This window comes from Scyliorhinus canicula, chromosome 3 (assembly GCF_902713615.1).
Source record: "Scyliorhinus canicula chromosome 3, sScyCan1.1, whole genome shotgun sequence".
Classification (NCBI taxonomy): Eukaryota; Metazoa; Chordata; class Chondrichthyes; order Carcharhiniformes; family Scyliorhinidae; genus Scyliorhinus; species Scyliorhinus canicula.
The window spans coordinates 237,572,778-237,585,039 of record NC_052148.1 but is presented as its reverse complement, the minus strand read 5'-3'; the positions used below and the strand labels follow the sequence as shown (position 1 = coordinate 237,585,039).

At 47.5% G+C, this 12,262-nt stretch overlaps 1 protein-coding gene across 1 annotated transcript in view; it reads left to right on the top strand.

Moving 5' to 3' along the window:
- The window catches only part of LOC119963375 (WD repeat-containing protein 49-like), a 138,262-nt gene that overhangs the window by 76,619 nt on the left and 49,381 nt on the right, over positions 1-12,262 (top strand). The window contains exons 15-18 of the mRNA XM_038792411.1: positions 6,999-7,078; positions 7,165-7,222; positions 7,323-7,368; positions 7,624-7,683. Coding sequence (XP_038648339.1) covers positions 6,999-7,078; positions 7,165-7,222; positions 7,323-7,368; positions 7,624-7,683 — 244 coding nt within the window. The remainder of the gene's footprint in view (positions 1-6,998; positions 7,079-7,164; positions 7,223-7,322; positions 7,369-7,623; positions 7,684-12,262) is intronic.

Here is a 12,262-nt window from a genome sequence, read left to right as displayed (position 1 = left end):
GATGCAGAGGCTAAAGAAATCTTCTCCCACTGGATCCGGTGCTTCAAGGCCTACCTGGCCGAAGCAAACACAGCCGAAACTACAGATGATCAGAAGCTGAGTCTACTGCACGCGAGGATGAGCAATAGAATCTCAACGCAACTAAACACGGCCAGTTCATATACTGCGGCGCTAGCAGTTCTTGAAAAATTGTATGTAAGGCCCATTAATGAAGTTTACGCTCGCCATGTGTTTACAACTCGCCGTCAGCGGCCTACGGAATCACTCGCCGAATTCCTAAGAGAACTTAACAATTTGTCCAATGACTGCAATTACCAAGCGGTTACCGCGGCTGAACACAGGGAATTGGCAGTACGCGATGTTTTTGTAGCGGGCCTCAGGTCTAACTATGTGCGCCAACGACTGCTGGAAAAGGGGGCCCAGGACTTAGAAACGACTGTGGAAGCTGCGACCACGATGGAGGTCTCCTTCCGCAGCCTTAACTCGTTCCCCGCGGACCCCGCGACCCCCGACCAGCGACTCCCCCAGGCCTGTGCTACGCGGCCGCCCAGCCACCATGCTGCCCCAGCCAGCCACTATGCTGCTCCAGCCAGCCACGATGCTGCTCCAGCCTGCCATTTCTGCGGCCAGAACCAGCACCCACGGCAGCACTGCCCGGCCCGCAATGCGTCCTGCAGCAGCTGCGGGCGAAAAGGGCACTACGCAAGAGTGTGCCTCGCAAAAAGGGCCCCAGCTTCCAACTCCCCAGCGACTCGCAGTAACCGCTCCCCGCACTCTCAGCCCCGCGGGGCCCGAAACGCTGCGGCCTATGCCCCGACTCCGCCCCCTCCAGCCACGTGCGATTCATGGGGCCGCCATCTTGGAAAACCTCCACCACGCGGCCAGCCACGTGTGACTCATGGGAGCCGCCATCTTGGACGCCATCTTCCTCGCCGCCCGCCACGTGCGACTCATGGGGGCCGCCATCTCTGACGCCACCTTCCTCGCCAGCCCACCACGTGCGATCCACGGGCCCGATCGGCATCTCCGCGCTCGGACAACTCAGCGGAGGAATTCGAACTAAACTATGAACTCAGAGGGCAGTCATCACGGGGCCACTCCAGCACAGCTGATCGAGCCGCCGACTACCCGCAACTCAGCGCGGTCACCCTGGACCAATCACGACCAAAGAATCTACGAAACTCGATGGCAGAGGTCCATATCAACAGGTACAAAACGCAATGCCTCTTCGACTCGGGGAGCACAGAGAGCTTCATACACCCAGACCTGGTAAGACGCTGTTCGCTCCCCGTTTTCCCCGCGCAGCAAACTATCGCGCTCACTTCAGGCTCCCACTCGGTCCAGATCCATGGGCGCACCGCCGTGACACTCACAATCCGAGGCACTAGTTACTCGAAGTTCAAACTCTACGTTTTTCCCGACCTCTGCGCGCCACTCTTATTTGGCCTAGACTTTCAATGCAACCTCAAGAGCCTCACCCTCAGCTTCAGAGGGCCCCTGCCCCCACTCACGATCTGCAGCCTCGCTACGCTGCGAATCCCCCCCCGCCTCTCTTTGCCAATCTCACTAAGGACTGTAAACCCATAGCCACTCGTAGCAGGCAGTATAGCCTGCAGGATAGGGTATTTGTCAGAGCAGAGGTCCGAAGGCTACTCAGTGAGGGAGTTATAGAGGCCAGCAATAGTCCCTGGAGAGCTCAAGTGGTGGTCGTTAAGACCGGGGAAAAATTCCGTATGGTGGTCGACTACAGTCAGACTATAAATAGATTTACGCTCCTCAACGCGTATCCCCTCCCCAGGATTGCAGACATGGTAAACCAGATCGCCCAGTACTGGCTCTTTTCCACGGTGGATCTGAAGTCTGTATACCACCAGCTCCCAATCTGCCCGGAGGACTGCCACTACACGGCATTCGAGGCCGATGGCCGCCTCTTCCATTTCCTCCGGGTCCCTTTCGGCGTCACCAATGGGGTCTCGGTGTTCCAACAAGCAATGGACCGAATGGTGGACCAGTACGGGCTGCAGGCCACATTTCCGTACTTGGACAATGTCACCATCTGCGGCTATGACCAGCAGGACCACGACGCCAACCTCCACCGTTTTCTCCAGACGGCACAGAAACTGAATCTCACTTACAACAAGGAGAAATGCGTTTTCCGCACATCCAGACTAGCCATCCTCGGCTATGTCATGGAAAACGGAGTCCTGGGCCCCGACCCGGACCGAATGCTCTTAGAACTCCCCATTGTCCCAAGGCCCTCAAACGGTGCTTGGGATTTTTTTCCTACTACGCCCAGTGGGTCCCTCAATATGCGGACAAAGCCCGCCCACTCTTTAGGGCCACACGATTTCCCCTGTCAGCCGAGGCACGCCAGGCCTTCGACGGCATCAAGGAGGACATCGCCAAAGCGGCCATGCAGGCGGTGGATGAATCCACCCCATTTCAGGTTGAGAGCGACGCCTCAGAGGTAGCTCTTGCAGCCACGTTAAATCAGACAGGGAGACCAGTTGCATTTTTCTCCCGTACCCTCTCCGCTTCAGAACTCCGACACTCTTCAATCGAGAAAGAAGCACAAGCCATTGTGGAGGCTATCCGTCACTGGAGGCACTACCTCGCAGGTAGGAGGGTCACCCTCATCACCAACCAAAAATCGGTTGCCTTCATGTTCGACAACTCGCAAAGGGGCAAAATAAAAAACGATAAAATCCTGAGGTGGAGGATTGAACTCACCACCTACAATTACGATCAAATATCGACCCGGGAAGCTCAACGAGCCTCCGGATGCCCTATCCCGCGGGACATACGCCAGCGTGCAGATTGACCGATTAAAAAGCATCCACAATGACCTCTGCCACCCGGGGGTCACCCGGCTCGCCCACTACATCAGGGTCCGAAACCTGCCTTTCTCCAATGAGGAGGTAAAAGCGGTCACCAGGGACGGCCCGATCTGTGCGGAGTGCAAACCGCACTTCTATAGACCAGACAGGCCCACCTGGTCAAGGCTTCTAGGCCCTTTGAACGCCTCGCGATTGATTTCAAAGGACCACTCCCCTCAACCAACAAGAACGTTTACTTCTTAAACATCGTAGGCGAGTTCTCCCGCTTTCCATTCGCTAACCCGTGCCCCGACATGACCTCCCACACAGTCATTAGGGCCCTGCATAGCATCTTCACCCTGTTTGGTTTCCCCAGCTACGTACACAGCGACCGGGGTTCGTCCTTCATGAGCGACGAGCTGCGTCAGTACCTGCTCGAAAAGGGCATTGCCTCGAGCAGGACTACCAGCTACAACCCCAGGGGGAAAGGGCAGGTGGAAAGGGAGAACGCGACGGTCTGGAAGACCGTCCTACTGACCCTCCGGTCTAGAAAGCTCCAAGTCTCCCAGTGGCAGGAAGTCCTCCCAGACGCGCTCCACACTATTAGGTCCCTTTTGTGCACGGCGACCAACCAGACCCCTCACGAGAGGCTCTTCATTTTTTCCAGGGGCACTACCACGGGGGTCTCACTTCTGGCATGGCTGAGGACGCCGGGCCCCGTACTCCTGAGGAAACACGTCAGGGCGCACAAAACCGACCCCCTTGTTGAGAAGGTGCGCCTGCTCCACTCCAACCCCCAGTACGCATTTGTCGAGTTCCCTGACGGCCGTCAGGACACAGTATCTCTCCGGGATCTGGCACCTGCCGGATCCAGCGCCCCCCTACCCCCACAGAAGGATCTCTCACCCCACACCCCATGCTGCCGCCGCCTTGCGCTCCCGAGCCCACGAGCTCGCTCCACCAGTTCCGCACCCCCGCGCCGGCCAGCCCCCAGCGCCCCCAGTCCCCGGTCGAACCAGGGGAGTATGAAGCTCGGATACAACCCTCTCGGGAGTCTCCCATCGTACATCAGCACACCACACCCATCCAGCCACCGCAAGAGGCTGCAACCCCGGTGCTCCGCAGATCTCAGCGGACAATTCAACCGCCGGACAGACTGACTTTATAGACTAGACCACCACCCCCGTCGGACTTTTTTTTGAAGGGGGCGAATGTGGTGAATGTAATATATGTTAATATATACGTAAGTCACACTGTTGTTGTAAGCATAGTAGCACTGTCCTACCACTAGGGGGAGTAGCGCTGGGAGCACCTAGGAACTTGTACTGGGCTCCACCCTTGGTTTCGTCCACGACTCCTCCCCCTAGTGCAGCTGTATAAGTACCCGTGTCCAGAGTCAGCCTGGGTCACTACGAGTTCATCGACAGGTAACAGGCTGGCTCTGAAGTAAGTCGATTAAAGCCTAGATTCACATCGGAAACATGTGTCTGGTGAAGTGATAGTTCCATCACAGAATTTAAAAGCAAGGGCAGCACGGTGGCGCGGTGGTTAGCCCTGCTGCCTCACGGCGTCGAGGTCCCAGGTTCGATCCCGGCTCTGGGTCACTGTCCATGTGGAGTTTGCACATTCTCCCCGTGCTTGCGTAGGTTTCGTCCCCACAACCCAACAATGTGCAAGGTAGGTGGATTGAACACACTTAATTGGAAAAAAATTAATTGAGTACTCTAAATTTATATTTAAAAAAAAGAATTTAAAAGCAGGCCTATTCATTTCTGATATTGATGCTACCCAACCTCTCCTGAAAATCGTAAGATGTCTTACAACACCAGGTTAAAGCACAACAGATTTGTTTCAAACACTAGCTTTCGGAGCACTGCTCCTTCCTCAGGTTCCTCACGTGAGGAAGGAGCAGTGCTCCGAAAGCTAGTGTTTGAAACAAACCTGTTGGACCTTAACCTGGTGTTGTAAGACTTCTTACTGTGCTCACACCAGTCCAACGCCGGCATCTCCACATCATGGCTCTCCTGAAAATAGTATTGTTTAAAAAGCCATTAACAAATTTTAAGAGAAAACACTGTGGCAACGAAAGATCCTGGGCAGGATTCACCATTTGGGAGATTATGCTCTCCCACTGGAGCTGAACTGCACCAGTTTTATGATCCACAATTCAGTGTTCCACGCATTGCAAATTTATGCATGGCGTGGAATATGAGGGATTCCCAGGGAATCCGGCAATCGGGCTGCCATCTTGAGCAGGCAGCCTGATATCGAGGTCCCATGGTTGTCCCCCCACCCCTGCAAATCGGCGAGCACCCCCTCCTACCGCACAGCAAATTGCCCCCCTCCCCCACAGCACAGCAGCCCTCCACTCCCGGATTTCCCAGTTGCCCTCCCCCACATTCAAGTATGCGGTGACAAGACCTGCACCCCCAGGGACTTTCTGCAATACAGGGACACCACGGACTCAACATAGGGGGACCCCCCCCCCAGTGGCCCCTGTAATAAGGGGAACCCCATGACCCCTGTAAAAGGGTGACCCCCCCAGAGACTCCTGGAATAGGGGAACCTCCCATAAGACCCATATAATAGGGGGACTCCCCTGGGACCCATGTAATAGGGGGTGCCCAAAGGGACCCTGTAATAGTGGAACCCCTCCTGGACACCTGTAATGGGGGAACCCCCCCCCCAGGACCCCTGTAATAGGGGAACCTCATGGATCCCTGTAATAGGGGGGACCCCCCTCCGCCGGGACCGTATAATCTGTGACCTCCAGGACCCTTGTAATAGGGGGATCCCCTAGGGACCCCTGAAATAGGTACCCCCCCCCCCCCCCCGCAAAGGGACCCCTGTAATAGGGAGCACCCACCAGGACCCCTGCCTAAAGGAACCCCTTCCACAGCCTTCCCCCTCCCCAGCCCCCACCCCTCCCACACACAGCACTCTCTTCCTCAGGAAAGGGACCCTTGCCTGGAAGTTGGAGGGCAGTCTGGACTGGGACAGTGAGAAGTATTATAGCTGTAATACCTACCTTGCAGCTCCACGTGTCCATTCCTCCAAGGAGAGAAGTTGTGATCTGCGTCTGGTTCACACAGATCCATTAGTTGCAAGCCATTCATAGCTTTCCAGTAGTGATCTGTGATTGACAGCTTTTACAAACCATCTGCAGCTTTGATCCATTTATATCCTTTCACGGTTCAATGGCATAAGTGGTGAAACCCCAATGTTTGTAAACATTGGCCACATCAAAGAGGTGCAAGTGCATTCCAAACACTTAAGCATGTGATTTCACAGCATTTATCTCTCTTTTATTTATTTACATTCCCCTGCCAGTGTGCATCGTGGACCTCGTTCACATCGCCAGCGGGGGATGGAGCATTGCATTTGGGTCGCCGCCTGGTGCGATCCCGATTTTCCCTCGACACCTAATTCTCCATCCCATCAGGGAACACATTCCGGGCATCCCAAGGTGGAGAACCCTGCCCCCTGTTGAATGAAAATCACTTATTGTCACAAGTAGGCTTCAAATAAAGTTACTGTGAAAAGCCCCTAATCGCCACATTCCGGTGCCTGTTCGGGGAGGCTGGTACGGGGAGGCTGTTCTTCAGAGAGCTGTGCCTCTGATCGGCTGGTTATGAGCTGGACCTCACCCTGTCCTTTCTTTCATTCTCTGATGAACTCTTAATACAGCAATATTTTTGATACAGAGTACATTTCATGCCATCAATATTTCACAGGACTTCCGTTAACATACATGGTGTTCTCATCCCTTTCAGATGGAATAAGTTTCTGTGGAATTACGCAGTAAAATATATACTGTCATAAAATTATAATATCTTAAAAGGATAGTCAGTATGTAAAACAAAAAGTACATTAGATACCATAAAACATTATACACACAGAAAAATGAAGTGGAAATTCCTGCGGAATATCAATAGTTATTGCAGTCATTTTCAATTAATCTAATAAAGCGTTCACTCATTGATGCTATGTTGATTGATGGCTGGTGCCAAATGCAAACATATTCAGCATTCTCTGAACAAGATGTCACCCCAGTCAAATGTTTGTGAGCATTGTTTAATGATTTACACATTGCCCATTGAGTTATTATAATAGATCAGTTATTTGATGTGCGTGAATTGCCATTAACAAATTTTAAGAGTCACACGACTAATTTGTTTCCAGGCTGATAACGGGTGGCAGAGATGGATATGTGAAGAAATGGAACTATCAGAACAGACAATGCATTCAAATCCTGAGACAAGGTAATGTGGCTAATTAATGCAGTACTACTTTATCTAACTTAACACATCAGGCACCCATTAACTGATTTAATAACCTGACCTTTCAGCTGGGGATAAAACCGAAGAAGTCAGTGACTGCATTTATGCTGAAATATACAAAAATGGGTATGTGTTTGATACATCTTCAAGTCTATTTGAGCAATAGGGAAAGTCTTCAGTTCCTAACCAGTATATTTCCCCTTCTCTGTCTCTCTGATTTTCAAAGATTTATCATATCTGTTGGCTGGGACAAAAGGATCAATGTTTTCCCGGTACGTACAAATAAGAGTCATTTACAGCACAGACGGAGTCCATTCAATCGATCAAGCCCATGTTGGCAGAGTTGTAATGGTGCTTTCTTTTAACGTTTATATATATTTGTGCAGACAAATCATCTAAGCAAAATAAAGTGTACGATCAAAAGACAAAGGAGACTGCAGTAGACTTGATATAGGCTACAGCAGGTCTTCTCTTTACAAATTGTTTGAACTGTTTCTTCTCTGACCCTATTGATACTTTCTTTACAGGACATTCAGGATGACCTATGTGATACTCAATATCCATTACTCCACTGGACAGATGATGCAGTAAGAACTGGCTGCACAGTTGTTCCATATAATTCTGAATGTTATAGCATTAACAGTTTTTATTTATTTGTGTCTTCTTCTGCTAGCACCTGTAAAATACTTTGCAGCATTTAAGGGAATTTTACAAGTAGCCAAAATTGTGGAACCAAATTAACTCCATTTATCTTGTGAATTGTGATCCCACACTTACAAAAATAGAACATTTTCAAATCAACACACCACTGCAATATTGCTGAAAATACCTGATGAATAACTTTGTTAAATATTACATTGAATTAGTAACCACTGATATTCCACTACAACAATCACATTGCAAATGTTTCAATGATGCTACAATTATCATACCCTTAAAAACTTGACGGTCACATTTTAATTATTTTTCAGGAAAATTATTTTGTCATTGAATTATTATAAAGTTTGTGTCTAAAGTGTATGCTTCTCTAAAAGAATATTTTCGTTAAAAAAGATGTGTATTTAGGATTACCAGTCAGTAGGGTATGCTAAAAACAAAGTCCCAGATAGCATCCTTATTTGGAGGGAAAGAATAAAGCTTATCTCTGAAGCAGATGCCCCTGTGTGTATGTTTGTATTAGTTGCTAAGAAGTGACAGAAGACTTAAAATGGCGATGAGGATGGGATCTTTCATTATTAGGGGCTTTTGATCCAGCTATTATGAATCTGGTAGTTTATGTTCAGTAAATGGAACAGTTTTTTGAATGAGATTGAAGAGGAAAAGCAAGCCTCGGTGTTTGTTATAGCCATCGGAATGAAAAACTTAATTTACTGAAAAAATTATTGCCCCTGACAAGCTTTAAAGAGCTTACGGACATTTTGAAAAAGCACTTTGATCCCAGAGGGATTCAAGTTGCACCGAAGAGAACAATACGAGGGAGAATCAATTACCCTGTTCCTTGCTGGGTTGAGAAAATTAGTGGAACATTGTGATATTTTAAAAATATATTTTTTCCATTAAGCGGCAATTTAGCGTGGCCAATCCACCTAGCCTGCACATCTTTGGGTTGTGGGGGTGAGACCCACACAGACACTGGGAGAATGTGCAGTCCCCATACTGATAGTGACCCGGGGCCGGGATCGAACCCTTGGTGCCATGAGGCAGCAGTGCTAATCACTGCACCGCTGTGCCACCAGAACATTGTGATATTAAAGATTATCTGAAAGAAGATTTGCGTGATCACTTGATTTGTGAATTAAGAAATGAAAGAATTCAGCATAGATTGCACAAAGAATAGAAATGGCAGAGAAACAAACTGGAGATTTGATAGTGAATTCAAACAATGCTGAAATTAAAGTAGTGAATCCAGGAAATACTTACTTCAAAACATGTTACTGTAATGGAAAAGGACTTGTAAGTGGAAAACCGTTGATTATCTCAATTGTGGAAAAAAGGACATATACAATGTGCTTGTAGATCTAAGGCTGATCACAGTAAAGCAGTACTGCCTGGAAAAGGGCATCATGAAAAGCACAGACAAGTCGCGCATGTAAATAAACAGGCAGTTTAAAGACGGATTATTTGGAAAAAAAAAGAAAAGTAATGTGAGTCCAGACAAGACAGAAAGTGAACCTAACAGTGACAATGCAGAAGAGCAATTGAATTGCATTCAGTCTGATCTGAAACTAGATGAAGGACTAAAAATTGACATTGACATTCCTTTGACACTGGAGCATTTGTTTCTATAGGGCTGGTTTAGCTCAGTGGGCTAGACAGCTGGTTTGTAATGCAGAACAAGGCCAGGAGCGTGGGTTCAATTCCCGTACCAGCTGAGAATTCTGAATTCTCCCTCTGTGTACCTGAACAGGCACCGCAATGTGGTGATGAGGGGCTTTTCACAGTAACGTCATTGCAGTGTTAATGTAAGTCTACTTGTGACAATAAAAAGATTATTATTATTATTGCTACAGAGAATCAGTTTCCAACGCAATATACTCATCACCGGTAAAAAAACACCCAACTCATTTAGAGAACCTAGACAGGGTCCTGCATAGACTGGAAATATGCAGCATCTGGTGTAATAAATCCAAATATTAATTCCTGAAACCCTCAATGGAGTATCTGGGACACGTGGTCGATGAAACTGGCCTCTCAATCTCATCCAGAAAGGTGGAGACAGTGTTGAATGCACTACAGCCAAAAATGTTAACGACCTTCATTCATTTTTGGGACTTGTGAATAATTGCAGCAATCTGTGGAACTCTTTGCCGCAGAAGGCTGTGGAGGCCAAATCACTGAGTGTCTTTAAGACAGAGATAGATAGGTTCTTGGTTAATAAGGGATAAGGGAATCAGGAGTTATGGGGAGAAGGCAGGAGAATGGGGATGAGAAAAATATCAGCCATGATTGAATGATGGAGCAGACTTGCTGGGTTGAGTGGCCTAATTCTGCTCCTATGTCTTATGGTATAAGTTAATTTCCAGTTTGGTCCTGTCCTGCACCTGCCCCATGGCATCCGTGGCTTGGCCTGACCGCCCATGGGAGAGGCTTCATGTGGACATTGCTGGACCATTTTTGGACATATATTCTTGATTGTGGTAGATGCCCACACAAAGTGGCCTCAAGTTATTCTCAGGAAGTTGACTACTTCAACAAATACCTTTGACGCTCACCGAGACTACTTTTGGATTGCAGGAGCAGATTGTGTCTGACAATGGCACACAGTTCACATATATGTGAATTTCAAACATTCCCGAAAAGCAGTGCGATCAATCAGATGTTCATTTCGCCTCACCAGCCATCTCAAATGGTTAAGCAGAGCATTTTGTCCAGGCATTCAAAATGACCATATTGAAGGGAGGAAGCAAACAGATTGGAAGTTGAAGTTGAAGAACATTTTAATGATGTATTGCAACACTCCACATTCAACAACAAGCTTATCTCCTGCTGACCTGATGTTTGGAAGACAACTGTGTACCAGGATAGATTTACAGTGCCTGGATTTGAAAGTAAAGATTGGTTCAAAGCAATGCAATCAGAAAAGATCATATGACACAAGTAAACCAGCTTGTAAATTTAATCTGGATCAGTCAGTTTGGGTCAGAAATGACTGAGAAACACCAAAATGGTACATGTGGAAAATCATTAAGCATTGAGGACCACTAAACTATGATGCTGAATCTTCCTGTGGGATCTGGAAGAGACACGCTGACCAAATTAGAAAAATCAAACTCAAAGAATCAAATTTACAGGGAAGTCACTGTGGAAGATTTCTGGGGAACATCTGCTCCAGTTGGTGAAACCTGACTTAATGCAAATTCTGAAACTCAACAGAAACGAATGGAACTGCAAAACTTTCCATTTCCAAGCAAACCAACAGAGATACCTGAGCCAGCATTCCTCTCTGGACCAAAGTGAATTTGCAGAACCACCCAACCAATTTGTTGCTGGCGAAAGGGACAGAAGATGTGACTTTTGTGTTTAAAGTTTATGCTTTTGTAAAAGAATGTTTTAGTTAAAAAGAAGCACTACATAAATATCCTGCAAGAGTGTGTGTGTGTACACTCCAGTTATATTGAAGTGTAGTGCTTTATCAAAAAATGTATTTGTACAGATGTAAAGAAAAAATAAAACCGTAAGACAGCAGACATTTAATTTATGTAAGCGATAAGGAGATGGATGGACTAGCTTTTAGAATGTCGATCGAGTATTGTGTAACTGGAATTTGCATTGACAGTTAGTTTGAATGTTCACAGCCTGTCTGAAATGATGTTGCTCAATAGTTCCTGGCCTCTGTGTTTCTGGGTCTGCCATTGAACAGACGAGAAAGGCACATGCAGAAAACATAATCCCCAGTTCAGGTCACGGGGGTGCTCCTAAGATTCTTTTGGAGAACCATGTTTTGAGGAAACAATGTAACTATATCCAAGGGAACAAAACAGACCAGAAATTTATAACACCGCTAATGGTAACATTTGTAAATCTGACATAATATGATATACGCATCATAGATATTAATCACCTTAACAGATTTTGACTTGCCACACAAAATAAATTGTCTGCCATTTGTGCAGTCTGCCAACTTGCTGTCCTGATGAGCTGTGATGTGTGGTATTTATATGATGGGCTTTAGGTAAAGTCGCCATAATCCTTTTTTAAAATAAATTTAGAGAACCCAATTTATTTGTTTCCAATTAAGGGGCAATTTAGCATGACCAATCCACCTACCCTGCACATCTTTGGGTTGTGGGGGTGAAAACTCCTCATGGTCAGTGACCCAGAGCTGGGATCGAACCTGGGACCTCGGCGCTGTGAGACAGCAGTGCTATCCGCTGCGCCGCCGTGCTGCCCAAAGTCGCCATAATCCTTGATGACCATAGGTTGCTTTTCACTTTGAGGGGAAGAGCTAACGTTTGGTGATTTTAACCTGAGGATCACCACACCTCAGGCGAGGGGCAAGGTTGAGAAGAACCTCCGCTGATATGCAATAGTGCACCACTCATGATAACTTCTCCTATGATGAATATGGAAGATATGTTTATGTTGATAGTGCGTATACATTGACTACATTTGCCAAAAAGCCCTTCACGCTTACACATTGGACAATTCAGCTTTAATATAATAGAT